This window comes from Microtus pennsylvanicus, chromosome 11 (assembly GCF_037038515.1).
Source record: "Microtus pennsylvanicus isolate mMicPen1 chromosome 11, mMicPen1.hap1, whole genome shotgun sequence".
NCBI lineage: Eukaryota > Metazoa > Chordata > Mammalia > Rodentia > Cricetidae > Microtus > Microtus pennsylvanicus.
The window spans coordinates 12,912,384-12,927,404 of NC_134589.1; the positions used below are offsets into that span (position 1 = coordinate 12,912,384).

The 15,021-nt window shown below is 53.3% G+C and overlaps 1 protein-coding gene across 4 annotated transcripts in view; it reads right to left on the bottom strand.

The window, feature by feature from the left end:
- Nucleotides 1–538: 538 nt before the first annotated feature.
- Axin2 (axin 2) overlaps nucleotides 539–15,021 on the bottom strand; it is a 29,380-nt gene continuing 14,897 nt past the window's right edge. For all 4 annotated transcript variants that reach the window (XM_075990279.1, XM_075990278.1, XM_075990280.1 and 1 more), the window contains exons 4-11: nucleotides 10,680–10,782; nucleotides 8,158–8,298; nucleotides 7,534–8,033; nucleotides 7,107–7,301; nucleotides 6,609–6,839; nucleotides 5,824–5,919; nucleotides 4,444–4,611; nucleotides 539–1,209 (exon numbers count right to left, since the gene is read on the bottom strand). In XM_075990279.1, the coding sequence (XP_075846394.1) occupies nucleotides 1,083–1,209; nucleotides 4,444–4,611; nucleotides 5,824–5,919; nucleotides 6,609–6,839; nucleotides 7,107–7,301; nucleotides 7,534–8,033; nucleotides 8,158–8,298; nucleotides 10,680–10,782 (1,561 nt within the window). In that variant the 3' untranslated portion in view covers nucleotides 539–1,082. The remainder of the gene's footprint in view (nucleotides 1,210–4,443; nucleotides 4,612–5,823; nucleotides 5,920–6,608; nucleotides 6,840–7,106; nucleotides 7,302–7,533; nucleotides 8,034–8,157; nucleotides 8,299–10,679; nucleotides 10,783–15,021) is intronic.

Consider the following 15,021-nt stretch of genomic DNA (forward strand, 5'->3'; position numbering starts at 1 on the left):
CAAACACTAGCCAGTGGGTTAACACTCTGCCCTACACTATACACAGGCCTATAGTACAGTAAGGACGGCGAACAGGATGCGCAGGTTAACTGAACACAAACCCGAGCGCCGAGGGGAAGGTAACGGAGGAGAGGTGCTGCTAGGGTGCCCGTGTCCTCGCACGGTCGGGTGGACAAGGGTGAGGTCCTGATGGCCGTGGTCCACAGACTAACCAAAGGGAAAAGCGACTCTCGCTTCCTTAAAAAGAAGCCAGCCTGAACCACAAGGCCGTGAAGTCAGCAGCCTCAGCCACAGGGATTCCAGGACTCAGAGGGGAAGGTACACAGACGGTCTAACCTCTGGTCCCGGGGGGGGGGGGGGGGGGGGGGGGGGTAAGGCTCCCTGCTCTTTCCACTCTGGATGGCCTCTACCCAACATGACATTTCCAAAGCAGTGAGAAATCTGTCACAACCCACCCTCAAGACCTCTGTGACGAGCACAGCAGCATGGTGGGGGTGGGGCTGATTTCTGCCCGTGGGCACCATTTTTATTTTTTAAGAAGCCTGTCTTCACCTGGAGAAATGCCCTGCAGAGCAGAGTCTGCTCATGAAGAATGGTTAGTGCACTCCCAGCTCGGCTCCTAAGTGTAGACAGCAATCCAAACTTCTCTCTTCCACTTCCATGTTTAAAGCAGCATAAACGGGGGGAGGGGGGAGGAGGGGGATCGACTGTTCAATAAATATCAATAAGAACTCCTGTTTGGGCAAGCTATACACAGTTTTCTCTTAGCCTATGAATTTCAGATCCCTAGGAAGTCATATATTATGTATGGCAGTCTCTCAAACACAGCCTCTTCAATAGCCCAGAGTGGTCATGTTTTGAATAAATAGTTCGGGTTTTTTCTCATCTCAGTCCCCAGCTTGTGGACACTGAAAAGCAGCCACTGCCCCACCCCTCCTGAAGGCCCAGGGGCCAGTTCTTCCCTCAACTTTGTCTTCTTTAATTGGTTTCATTTTCCTTCAAAATACTCCGTGGCTGTCACGCAGGGCTGAGACAGGTCTCTGAGCTTCAGGTCCACGGGGCTCACACACTGAGGCTAAGGCTCAATCGATCCTCTCCACTTTACCCAGGATCCTGCCTTCGTACATGGGGAGCACCGTCTCGTCGTCCCAGATCTCCTCAAAGACTGCTCCACAGGCAAACTCATCACTGGCTTTTTTGAAGTAATACCTTAAAAGAAGACGGGAAGGCTTGGTGAGACAGCGTGGTCTTGCCAACAGAGAACCAGGCTGGGCATCTGTGCTGACCGGCAAGTACGCCGCAAACCACGGTCCATACCAGATGAATGAGGGCAGCCCACCTTGCCAGATGGGCCAGGCAGAGGCACTGTGCGGGTGGGAAGGCCAGGCTCTTCCTGCCTTCAGCCTCTAGCCAGAACTGCTGCCACCTGCCCGCCCAACATGGATACTCTCGTTCCCCCCACCTCTTTCTGAGAGAGGAGAAGGGGAAGCGCAAGTGCCGGGGCTTCATTTGTGATGGCAGGGCAGGGAGATCCTTCAGGGACCCAGGACTCAGTCTCAAAAAGTAGAAGGCTGCCTTGCTGTCAGCATCAGTCAGCGGCCATTCACCCAAGTCTTTGGCCCAGTATAAGAGGTGAGTCAACCCTAGGACTCACCTGTTCCAAGCTGGGCATGGAACCCTTTTTGTCCCCGGATCCCTCCCTCTGCTTTCCCCACCTGGCTAGGGTCCAACACTAAAGCCTTCCCTCCTCCTGCCTTTATTTAAAGGCTCCTCTTCTTCCTCTCCAACATCCCCTTCTCAGACTGTCTAACTGTAGAGACACAAATGACAGTCTCTCTCGGGTCCTCATACTCTGTACAACCAACCATCCTGGGTCAGGCCTGCCCAAGCCTTGAAGAGGACCCTCAACAACGCCTCTTCCTTGTCCCCAGCAACAGAGAACCCCCCTCAAGGGGATTACGCTTTCCCTGTGAGTTGGCCCTTGCAGATCAGAAAGGCCACTCAGGCAAAAGGTCACCACCCCCTGGAACCATGGAGCCACTAAAACATAAAATTCTGCCTCATGTTTAGGGCTGAGGTACCTTCTCTTGAAAATAAATAAAAGTGACCCCTCCTCAGTTAATTGTGGCGTTCCCTTGTTAGAGCAGGTGAACTGAATTAAGGGGGCAGGCTAAGCTCAAGGAAGCCGGGTCCAGCCAGGGCGTTTGTGGCTGAGCTGGCTGTCTAGGGCCACAGCTATTTAAGGGGTGCAACACTGCACAGGAGTCAAAATGTTTAGTGAAGCCTTAGGGGAAAGAAAATAGGGAGGGGAGTCGAGACAGCAAGGGGGCGTCTTTTTCCCAAACAAGAGGGCCTGGACCTCCAATACCTCCGGGCCTCCAGCTCTGACCCTCTAGCAGTTACCACGCTGGGCTTTCATGGCACCTCTGGGCAAACACGCGCTGACCTTTTCCGTAATTACAACCTCTTCCAGCAGGGAGAGAGGCAACATTCCCGACCCCCCCCCACCACCACCACCACTACTAGGACTTCAAACACACTGCCTCACCCTCCTTTTTCTCCAAGAACCGGGTTTTCCACAGCACCAGGCTTCATGTGGCAAACTCTGCCTTCTCCCGACATCTGGCACCAATGGCGCCTGGCATGTCTGGAGAGCTGTTTGCTTTCTGATCTCCTGCCATGGTGAGATTACTCAACACGGCCCAGGTCCCAGCTCTACAACCCCAGCCTCACTGGGCTCTCTTTCATCAGGGTGGGGGTTAGGGGTACAAACTGCAATGTAGGGGGTCAAGGCCCTGGTTTGGGGAGGGAGGCGCGGAACTCTCTTGCCCAACCCCCACCTCCAGGAGGACACACCAAGCCCGAAGGTGGAGATAAGGAGGGTGGGAGGGCCTTGCCACAGCCTGATCCAATCAGGAAAGAATTTGAGAGGGGACCATTTGTGCAAGTCTCTGCGCATTAAAGGGGAGGCCAGAGCTTCAAAGCCAGGCTTATTAAATGTGCCTTAGGGGGAAAAAAATCAGAGCCAGATGTGGCCGGAGTGGTTGAGCGAGGCCCTTCCCTGTGGGCCCCTTACGCGATGTGCTGTGACACTTTCGCCCCCTGAAGGTCACCTGCGGTTCCCCTCCAAGTCCAGCAGAGTCAAAGCCAAGATCAAAATGAATCCCTGGAGGGGCACACTGGTGTAATTAGCTTCACCTGTGTCTCCGTCAAGATTAAAGGCGGCAGCCAGGCCTGCTCCCCAGACCCTTTGATAACACTGAGAACGGTTCCTTCCTCAGGTAGGACGGGGAATAGCCTAGGCTCAACTACACACCTGCCAACCCCAGTACGCTGTCACCTGCAGGGTCTTGGTCCTTCTCCCGGCTAAAGGTCACTGTTGGGACCACCAAAAGAACTCCACGACAGAATGGCTGGTGCAGCCACACAGGATAGGCTCCAGCAGGGAAGGTGGGGGCAACTCAGCATCCTGCCACAGGCTTGCTCATCCGGAGGCCAGGGCCCATCCCGGAAGCTGAGCATCCTTCAGCCCCCCCCACCCCACACACACACATCTGGGCTCTGGAAGTCCGCATGGGCTGAGCCTCTACACCCAACTAGGACACTCAACTGGGGAGTGAAGAAGGGGGATCTCCCTGAGTGCCTTGTCTGCCTCATTTTGTCCAGGCGTGGTGTTCTGCACCTGGGACACAACACTGCATTCCCTCCAGGGGGAGACCCGGCAGGTCTAGCGCTAAATGAACAGACATGGCCACCTCCTGCCTTTCAGAAGGCTAAGAAATGTTTCTGAGCTGGCCTTCATCAAGCTTAGCTCCTGGGTTCCTCTCAAGGACGTGTCAAGGTCAGCGTGGGCCTTGTTAAGGGTTCCTCCACTCTGCCAGGGAGGCAAAGAGGCCAGGCGGCAGTGAGAGGACAGAGAAGCCCAGGGCCAAGCAGGAGACTGGCCAGCCTATTGGCCCTCTTGACTGCCCACAGGCCCAGCTCTTAGTCAAACACGGCTGCTACAGGTGGCCGATCAAACCCAGGGAGCGTGTTCACCAGGCAGAGCAAGGAAGGGGTTAGTGGCTTCCAAAAGCCTGGTGTCTGCTTTTCTGCGCCTCCAACATGGCGGCCCCTGAGTGGGGCTGGGCTCTCCCTAATCACTCCCCACCCCAACAGACAAGGGAGCCTCCAATTTCACGCAGAGCCTCTACCACAAAGCAGAGCCCTGCTTCCTGGTCAAACAAACTGGAACTCCTTGTCCTCCAGAGAACCAGCCCCTCTGGATGGCTCCCCTATGGCTGCTCTTGTTAGAGTTGAGGGGGAGAGTCAACACAAGGACCCTAGATGTCCAGAGGCCCACTCAGTGCTGTTCCCACAGCACTCCCAAAATCTACCCGAGGCCTACAAAGACTCAGGTGCTCAGGGCAAACTCCAGAGCAGGAAAGGCGGTGGGATCCTTACCTATAATTTCCCTTTTTGCTGAGCTGCTCCTTGAAGTAACCCAGGGTCAAGGTCTGGGCCTTCAGCACCCTCCTGTACGGGATTTCTTCTCCACAGAAAAAGTAAGTGACAACCAACTCACTGGCCTGAAGCGCGTGGACACTTGCCAGTTTCTTTGGCTCTTTGTGACTGAAAAGACAGGATGCCACAAATTCAGCATTTCAAAGCAGATGCACACTCATAACCATATAGATGGGGTCTACAAAGGATGGGGGGACCCTCATATGACAGAGGTAGCAACCTCTAAAGAGGCAGGCAGAGCATGAGGGAAGGGGTGGTTGTCCTGACTGGAAATTGATACTGTATTCCTCAAATGCCTTCAAATTGGGGTTCTCTCAGAGGCTAGCACAACAGAGCACTCGACAATGAAGACCAGAGAAGAGACAGTATTGAGGAACTAGGCACGAGGCTCACCAGCCAGGGCTCCTCCATGGCCAGAGGGAGCTCAAATGCCTAAGAGGCCTGCCCATCACGGCCACAGAACCACATTCACAGGGGGATAATAGCCCACTGTTTCATATATGCCAGGCTGGCCCCAAGCTTGCTGGGCAGCCAAAGCTGACCTTGAACTTCCGACCTTCCTTCCTGCAGCTCCAGAGAGCGGCAATAGCTGGTGTTTGCTCACCCCGCCTCTGCCTCAGTTTATGTGGTGCTGAGGAGGAGCTAGCCCAGGGCTTCCTGCTTGCTAGGCAAGCACCCTACCAATGAGTTACACCCCCAGTCCCACCGTCATTTTAACTGTCCCATTCATTCTGTTTGGAGAGTGGCTGTAACAGTCACCAGGGTAGCAGCTGGCAGACTTGAGGCTAGCCAGTTAAAACAAGGAAAAGGTTCAGGAAGGCGGCTTATTCGGGACCTCAGACGTTAGTCACTGCTCAGGATGAAGATGCTAAGAAAATGTTACCTAGAGCATTCTAGAACTGGTACATTGGGAATTCTGTCTAGGGTTCAAAGTCCAGTCTCCCAAGAATCATGGGCCCAGTCTGGGACAAGGTTTTTATCTTCTCAGAGCAGAGCATGCTCGGGATGACAGGCACAAAGACTTGTCCAGGCCTGCGAGCTTCCAAGTCCTACAACTTGGGCATCTGGAGTCAACCCTCCTACCCTTCTGACAATGGCTTCAGCACTAGCTTTTGATTCCTGTGAGCCCCGGACACCCTGGGTTGGGGTGCAGCATTTTCACTAGGCAGATTTCCCATGATCCTCGCTGATGGCAACATCTGCTTCTACCAAGGCCACTTCCAACATGGAGTTCCACATACACATCACTCCAGACAATGATGTGCCCTGAAGTGTAAGCCATTCCAAGCATCCCCGCCATGTCTGAGAGGGGACACTCACTCTGCGGGAGCCGGGCTTGGGTTAGAGAAGGGTGTGGCTCCTGCCTGACCAGTGGCCGAGTGGTTCCTGTCCCTCTGCTGACTGGCCACACAGCACCTGAGGACAAAGCAGAGTCAAGGATTTAGAGCAGCGGCTCTCAGCCTTCCTAACACCGCGCACTTAAACACAGTTCCTCATGTCGTGGTGATCCCACGACTGTGAAATTCTCTTCGCTGGTACTTCATAACTGTAATTTTGTTACTGTGTTTTCCAATGGTCTTAGGCGACCCCCGTGAAAGGGTTGTTTGACCCTCCAATGGGGTCATGATCTGCAGGTTGAGGGCCACTGGCTTAGAGGTTAGAGGTAAACTCACATCCCCATGGCATTGGGGAAGCAGAGAAAACCATGCTGGCCTCCTAAAGAGATGTAGACCCAAGCTAACCTCCATTCCTGTAAAAACCCGACCAAGGCCTTGTGTGTTCATGAACATTCTGGAAGAACCCACAGAGCCATCTCATTGCCGGCAAAGGGCTCAAGGCTCATGATTCTCCCCTGGTCATGGCTTCTCATATACTCATCTAACCTGCCTCACATGAAGTAAGGACATGCGTAAGGATTTACACGGAACCATCCCACTTGTAGGAGGAATAAGTTGCCTCGAAGACCCTACCCTGCTTGAACTCTGACAAATGAACCGAACCAAAGAGAATGACTTCCAGAGGCTGAAAAGGAGACTTATTCAGCCAGAGACAAGGAGTCTCTCCACCCCACACCCCTGCTGAGCGCCTTCCACAGGGCCACTCACCGCTGCTTCTGGGGCTTTGACACCTCTGCCAGCCTGCGGCAGGCTTCCTCCAGCTGCGCCAAAGTGTTGGGTGGGGTTAGGGGAGGCATTGCAGGGTCCTGGGTAAACGGGTGAGCCCGGGCCACTGAGCGGGGGTGTCCGCTGGCCCCCAACAGATGGTGCCGGCTGACTCGCTCGCCTGGGGATGTGCGGGCAGACTCCAATGGGTAGCTCTTTCTTAGGCTTTGGGCACTGAACGGGACATGAAGAGGAGAGAAACTGGGTTAGAAAAACTGGAAAACGTGACTTCAGTAGAAAGTTGTCTATTCTGAGAGAGAGAGAGAAGAAAATAACTCTACCATAACATGAGCAGGGGTCAATGCCAAAACATGACATTTTTGCGGTCTCCTCAGCCCAGTGTCTAATACTAAGATGGCAGTCACATTGGCGTTCCACAGACTGCAGAAATAGCCATCCCCACACAGCCTCGGTGTCGAAGCCCCAGGGCGTGGTATTTACCTATGGGGCTTGGACTTGCTCTGCCTCTCGCTCTCCAGCATCCACTGCCAGACATCCTGCGATCGGTCTCCTTCCTCCCCAGGGAGCTGAGGGGCCCCAGGTCCGCTGGACATCCCTCCTTCCCTGGCCGGCAGGGCCAGACCCGGTTCTGTGCCTTTCGGATTTCGTTTCGGTAAGGTACTGCCTCTGCTGCTACTGTAGGGAACCAAAAACACAGATCCAGACGTCTCATTAAAACTCCAAGACTCCTGGAGTGTGGCCATCCCGTAAGGGTACAGGGAGGGCAGGATGTCACTTTCCATACTTAAACCCATGCCCAGGCCCCTCCAGGAAGCTTAACTGTGACCCTGGCCCCACCACACACCTGTTCAGGACTCAGGCAGGGAGAAAAGCCCTCCCCTGGGAGACAGGGGTGCTAGCCACTTACCAAAACTGCTCGCCAGGCAGGGGCTCTGGGGCCTTGGGATGACTCTTGCATTTGGAGTAACAGTAATACTCGGTACCCCCAGGACAAAGGCAGCGTACTCTCTGCGTGGCCTCTGCCTCTATCTCCTCCTTGGTCTTGGGGACAGCATGATGATGGATGTAGTGGTGGTGAACATGCTTCGTCGTCTGCTTGGTCAGGAAGCTCTTGCCTCCGAGGAGTGGGCAAGCAGCCACAGGGGGCAGCTTACCCCCAATCGGGAGCGGGGAGTGGTACGGCTGACGGTGATGGTGGTGGTGGTCCGGGGAGCGGGAACGGGGGCTATAGCGGCCCACGCCAGGTGACTGGCAGCCAGGGGTCTTGAGGACCCTGGACAGGTGGTCATCCAAGATGGTCTGTGGGTCCTCTTCATAGCTGCCAGAGGGTAGGAGGGCCAAAGGGTGCTGCGCCGGGGCTCCATCCCGTGAGCTCAGTGCTTGTTCAGACCCCTCCTTTTCTTCATCCTGGAAAGAGAGGCCCCAAGGGGGAAGTGAACAAGGAAGCAACCCTTCCACACCCCGAGTTCATGCACCCACGGGTCGGCACACACATGCACAGGGGTCGGGAGGATGCTGCGGCCAGCCCTACCTCCCGGATCTGCTGCAACCGTTCCTCTAAGCTGTGGCGGCTCTCCAGCTCCAGTTTCAGCTTCTCCAGCCTGGAGATGAGCTCGGCGGCGAAGGCAGCGGGTTCCACAGGCGCCATCTCCTTGGGCAGACGGTGGGTTCTCTGAAGGTGTGGGAAGCAAGGAAGGAGGCACCATTAGCAGGCCAGGCAGGCGCTGGCCACAGCAGCATGGATGGAGCTTGTGGATGGCGAAACAGGCTGCACGGCTCAGGACTTTTATGCGCGGGCTCTGTGGCCTCATGGAGAGCCATGGTCCCCACCAGCATTTGCCTTGGGCAGGAGCAGTTGGTCGCACTCCGAGAGGCCCGGCTTGTTCTCTCTGTAGTACAACCAGCCCATCAGTAGCTACTCTGAAGTAGAAAATCTTCAAAGACTGTTGTCAAACATCAAAAAAAGGCAGCCCTCTGAGATGGGGAGGGGAGAGAAACCAACTCAAGGAATAAAAAGTAGAGTCTAAACAGAAAGGGAGTTGGAAATTAAAAAAAATAAGATTGGAAAAGAGGCAGGGGGGAGGGAGGGGGAGGGAAGTCACCGGCCCCAGATCAGAGAAGAAGTGGTAATTTATTTCCTGGCCGCACACTGCGCACCTTTGAGGTAGTGTTGTCTCAACACCGTCCTCCATCTCCCCCGTTTTCCTCCTCCCCTCCTCCTGCTCTCTTTGTACAGAAAATGAAGAAAGCTGCTGCAGGCTAGTAGCAGAACACTGCTGAGCCTGGCTGCCTGAAGCCCATCTATCAAGGGAAAACGGAACATCTCCAAACCAAGTACGGAATATAAAGAGAGGAGTCGAGAAAGCCTGCCAAGAGCAGCAAATGGGAGAACCCCCACCGCCCGGCTTTCTGTCCTTGCCCTGTCATCTCCCCCCCTACCCCCCTCCTCTCCACTTGTTCCTCCTCCTTCCTCCTCCTCCTCTCTCTCTTGCTTTGCCTTTTTTCTTTTGGGGTAGGGAGAGCAGAAAGCCAACTTGCTCTCCCTAGCTGAAGAGCCAGCCAACCTCACCAGGGCAACCACTTAGCTGCAGAAACGTGAGCAGGGGAAGGGAGGGCCCTTGTGGAAGGCTGGCTCCATGAACCTGCGCCCCCAAATCGACTTGCATACCCCAGGACAAAAATCAGCTGATTTATAGGCTTGGGGAAAAGAATTCCCACCCCCATTCAAATATCTTTGTCATCTATATTATGTGGGGGGGAATCACAGAAGTCACTCCCTACAGCAATCTTAATATGCCCATTTTAAGACAAGATGACTGTCGTCTGTGCCAGGAGTTTCTGAGGACAGCAACAATCTGCAGCCCTATTCAGGTAACCTGGAATTCGCAGTCCCATGTGTTAGTTTTCTGAATAGCCTTCAACCAAAGGGATCAGCAGAACTCTCGGAAGCTGCCAGGAAGAATGGCGGACCAGACACCTGCTCTACACTGGATGGATGCTCCTGCTTTCTCCCTGTCACCCGGATAGCAGGCTACCGTAGAAAGACCACGGCCTGGGAACTGGCTTATGGGTGCTTGAGCCTAGTGAACCCTGTGCTCGCTGCCTTCAAGGAAGTGTATGAGGGTCCCAGAGCAACCTGTTAGCTTCCTTCATCCTTGAGGGAGGATGCTTCCCCCAGGAAGCCTCACTTCCAGACACCCCACCACATCAGCACTCGTGAGAGCCCAGCTCTGGAACACGAGAAAGGTTAGGACTGTATAGCTGCCCTCTGGGGACACGAGGTTAGTAAAACAGTCCTTTACAGACAGACAGACAGACAGTGACTGAGCTACGCAGGAGGAGCGGAGTCCTAGGTAGGTGACTTTCCTTCTGTGGTGGGCAGGGCAGGAGGACACTACACTGAGCTTCTCCTGGCCTCATCCACTTCAGGTTCGATGAACTATCTGTGTGACGGGAACGGTGCCAAATCTGTACACAGAAGCTAACAGATAAAACTGGAGCTGCAGAGAGGGGTCAGAGGTTAAGAACCCTCGTTGCTTTTTTAGAGGACCCAGGCTTAATTCCCAGCATCCACATGACAGCTCACAACCATCTATAACTCCAGTTTCAGAGGATCTAATGCCCTCTCTGGCCTCTGTGAGTACTGCATTCAAATGGTACATGACAAGCAGACAAATGCCCACACGCCCACACGCGCACACACACATACACACACACACACACACACACACACGCACACACACACACGATTCCATTGAGGCTCCCTGCCTTGAGGGGACTTCCAGTTCAGCAGGAATGCAGGGAGCCCATCACCTCATCACCTAGTGATATGTGGTTTCTTTTTCAGAGAACTTTCCATTCTTCAATCTCAGGAACTATCAAGTGTCCCTCTGTTAATACCACACCCCCCAGGATCACATAGGTTCTCCACTCCAGTAATTCCTTTCTCTCCCTTTACCCCAGCCCATCTCAGGCATGCTGGTCTCCACCTCCCAGCTCTCTTCATGAGTCAGGACCTGAGGAAACAGCACTCCCCGTGCCGTCTAGACTCACCGGAAAATGAGGTAGAGACACTTGGCCATTGGCCTTCACACTGCGGTGCATCTCTCTCTGGAGCTGCTTCTTGCTCCCCATGCGATACGGAGGGATTCCATCTCTAAGAGGAAAGACAAAATACACAGACATCACTCACACATGCCTCTGGAGATTCTGCCAACAGGAACAGCCACATGCCTCCGTGGGAAGGAGCCACACATCTTCAGTGCAATCGCGTCCCCACAGGGAAGGGCCCGTCCCAAGACCAAACATCAAATCCTGCCCGTTGTCATCAATGGCAACTTGGCTTTCTCTCGGCCACAGGGACATCAGCTTGGGAGGAGCTTGTGTCCCCAAGTAGCCTTGGACTTCTTTGGTCCTCTGGCAGCCTAGTATCTAAGTTGGGAGAACGGTGCCAAGGCAAAAGGCTGTCAGGTCATGTTGATAACCAACCTAAGGGCTCGCCCCCCCTCCTTGCATAAAGATGCCTGTAAGTTCTAACAACCAATCATGCCCAACTGCCTTTGGAGGTGCTTTTATAAAGCGCCTTGTGGTGCTCTTCCCTAGTCATCAGAGACTCAAAGACACAGAAGGGACATGGACATTAAGAGTAAAGTCCCTCCTAGACACACTTATGAACTCATCAAAACATTCAAGCATCTACACCACGCCAGACCGTACCTAGATACCTTCCCTCTGTAAGAGGTCAGTGGAGAGTCGGGACAAAAGGTTCCACTCCTCTTACGAAGCTGATATCCTAAGAGAGTCTCAGGGTCATATGCAAAAATAAGGCAAAAAAAAAAAAAAAACAATGTTCACAAGTGGTAAGCTCCGAAAGCTGGTGGTGGCGCACGCCTTTAATCCCAGCACCTGGGAGGCAGAGGCAAGCGGATCTCCTGGTCTACAAAGGGAGCTCCAAGACAGCCAGGGCCTTTACACAGAGAAACTTTGTCTCAAAAAATTAAAACAAGGGGCTGGAGAGATGGTTCAGCAGTTAAGAGCACTGCTTGCTCTTCCAAAGGTCCTGAGTTCAATTCCCAGCAACCACATGGTGGCTCACAACCATCTGTAATAAGGTCTGGTGCCCTCTTCTGGCCTGCAGGCACACATAGTGACAGAATATTGTATACATAATAAATAAATAAATAATTAAAAAAAAATAAATAAAACAAAACAACAAAAAAAGTAGCAAGCATCTGACAAAGTACAAATAAGAGAAGGGAGGAGGTTCACTGGGGAGGAAGAGGCTGAAATTTAAAATTGGTGTGTGGCCAACTGGGTCTGGGTGCGTTTTCCAGGCCCATATCTTTCAAGCTATTTAAAAAAGAAAACATGGGCCAGGTATGGGGGCCCAGGGCTTTAATCCCAGGCTGATCACTGAGTTCCAGGCCTACTCTTCAGTGAGACCCTGCCTCAAAAACCTGAACAAACCCAAATTAGCAACTGGAAGGAAGAATAAGGGGCCGAGGCCATTTAAAAACAAAACCAAAAATGAATTTCAGTCTTAGGAGCACAATGGCCAAGGTTTTTCTCCCTGCGGATGTCCCTTCCAGAGACCACGGGGTAACATGCTTCCCTGATGAGCCGCAGTGTCACTGAGATGCGTTGTCTGTTCCCCTTTCCCTGGTGTTTAGTTACCCCAGGAAGAAAAGACCCTTCATCTCATCAGAACTGTCCGTCTGAGTCTAAAGAATGGCCAGGAGTGATGGCTGACCATTACTGTTTGCTCCAGAATCTTAACTGTCTGTGGAAGGCGGCTGACCTAGGTCATAGAACAGGGTCCCTGAAGGGATGATGAAGAGTCGGCCAGGACAACAGCCTGACTAACTCCCACTTTGACTAAGGAGCATAGGAGGACTAACTACACCGAGGGGCGCTGGGAGGTGGGAGAGGGGAGATGAGAAGCAGCAGGCACCAGGTTAAGTATCTAACTCACCAAGGGCTTCTCTTGATGGTGAAGAGTATGCAGGTTTTATGTCCAGCAGATAAGAAGGTGCCATTGCTCTCACCCTGGAACTGCTGTCTAGACACCAGCAGCGTGAGGACCCTACCCAAGGCCAGCAACTGCAGCCCGAGGCCGCTGGCTCCCACAAAGCAAGTTCAGGTGCTACTTCAGACTCCTGACCCATCGGCTTTTGTTCACAGGAAATGCATTTTATAGATGGCCAGAAATGGTACCTCAGACTCCCAACCTCAGTCACTGATGAACTGCAGAACAGTTCAACTCAGAAGCCTGCCTTCAAGCTCCCTGATGATTTAAACCTGGGGGCCCATCCCCGAAGCTCCGAAAGGTCATGTGATAAGGACAACTGGGGAAATGTGAAGTCATCTTCTGCCACTTGAACTCGGTGGCTATGGAAGTGCCAGGTGGAATGGGGCTCACGTTGGGTTAGTGCCCCTGGTCTGTGTAAAAAACGACACTCCTCTCCTGACTAACTCTTCTCTTCCTCTGGGGTCGTAATAGTGGGAGGTGGCTACCCACACGGAGCTACCTTGGAGTAACTTATATCAGGCTTCAAGAGTCCTGGTCAGGGCCAGTGAGAAGGCACAGTAGGTATGAGAGCTGGGGAGCTGAGTCTGGTCCCCAGAGCTCATACAAAGATAGAGGCTGCACCGCTGACCGCTACAGGTATGCTGTAGCACACAGAACTGGAGCCCTAGGAGAGTACCCCAGACACCCCTTTCTAGACTCTGCCCTCTGTCTCCACCAGCTGACCTTACTTATCCTTTCCCCTGGGGCAGAAATCAATGGCAAGCGAGACTTTCCTATCTTGTATGCTTTCTCCATATAAGGTAGGAAAGAGGAGAGTAGGAAGTGGGGGCGGCGGGGGCGGCTAGAGCAATGGGCAAGGGAATAGACTCCCTAAGTACCTTTCACAACATCCAGGGCAGGTGAAGGACGCAACCATAGGAGAGGCAACTTGTGCTCAGCGTCAAAAGGCAGAATTTTAGCTTGGAGAAGTCAGAGAGGCTTAGAGGCGCCTTTCTGGAAATATGGCTTTAATTCCCCCTAGCCAGGAATCTTCTTCCAAAACAGCCCCTCATTCCAAACGGGGGCCTCTCCTTTCTTTCTTCTATTCGAGCTCCAGAAGTTTATGACCAGCATCCTGGCTGCTCATAACCAGAGTCTGGTCCCTCTACGGTCTCCTTTAATTATAAACATTTTAGCTAACGAGCCTGCTGCCGGGCCCAGCTGTTTCTGGGGCGCACGGATTTTGAAGTGTAGACTCCACTTAGCTGCCATTTAAGCCGAGCCAATTAGCTTAGCCCTTTGACTCCACTGGGCCTGACCTAACCTGAATGTCACTTTTTCCGGTGGCTTTGAAATAGCAGGCGCGAGCGTACGCGTGCCCACACTTGGCAGCCACTCTGAAGCAGCCACCGATCACAGCCAACATCAAAAGCCTGGTTTGTAAGATAAGGTAATATTTGAAGTTCACTCAGAGGCACTCCCCAGTGTCCAGACCAACCCCCCCCCACCATATGTAAGATATGAAGAAATAAAAATAATTAAGTAAGATGATTCCCGCCACCCACTCTGTGGAATGGAGAAAGGTCATCTTGTGTGGATGCAGGGGGACACAGAGAGCAAAAGCAAGCTACCGTCATGGTACCCTCACCTGACGGTCCGTGAACTTGGGTAGCGGAGCACCAGCTGCTCCCACACTCAGCCTTCCTAAGCCTGGTGCTCTGCATCACTTTTGTTCGGGCCTAGCCCCATGCCCCTCTCGTTCCTAACCCTCCCAGGATTGGAGTTTAGGATTTTGCTGGAAGTCTAGCAGTTAACTTTCAAAAGAGGGGGAAAAAAATTAGAGCCACTTCTGCCGAGAATGGAGGTTTCAGAGTAACAAGCTCATAAAACAGCCTTCTAGGGGGCCTAAGACGGAGACTCAAATACCTCTGCCATCTTTAGGAGTGATTTTTTTTTCCTTAATGGCAAAAGAGAAGTTAGTGCTGGGCTCTGGGAGGTGGCCTATGTGACTTGCCTGCCCCACTCCACACACACACCTAGGCCACTGCGTGCGGGTCCCAGGAAGAAGAACCAAGGCCAGGCCCAGCCCTGCCCACCTTCTCCTCAAGCCTCTTGCAAAGGCCCAGGGGACTTAATTGGTTCTGTGGCAAATGAGATGATTGCTTCCCTGCACTTGTGCCTAATGGACTCCAACCTTCTAGAGTCGATTGAAAGCTGCCTCTGGTCCCCCGCTCCCCCCTCATCCCTGTCCCCTCCCAACTCCCAGCAGGGCAGCCAGCCCTGTTCCCCAGCCCCTCAGCCCCTCAGCCTCCAGCAGCCCAGGCAGGCTATTGTGAAGAGGAGAAGCAGCCAGGGTTCTTTTCATGCTTTATGGGGCGCTCCTATTCA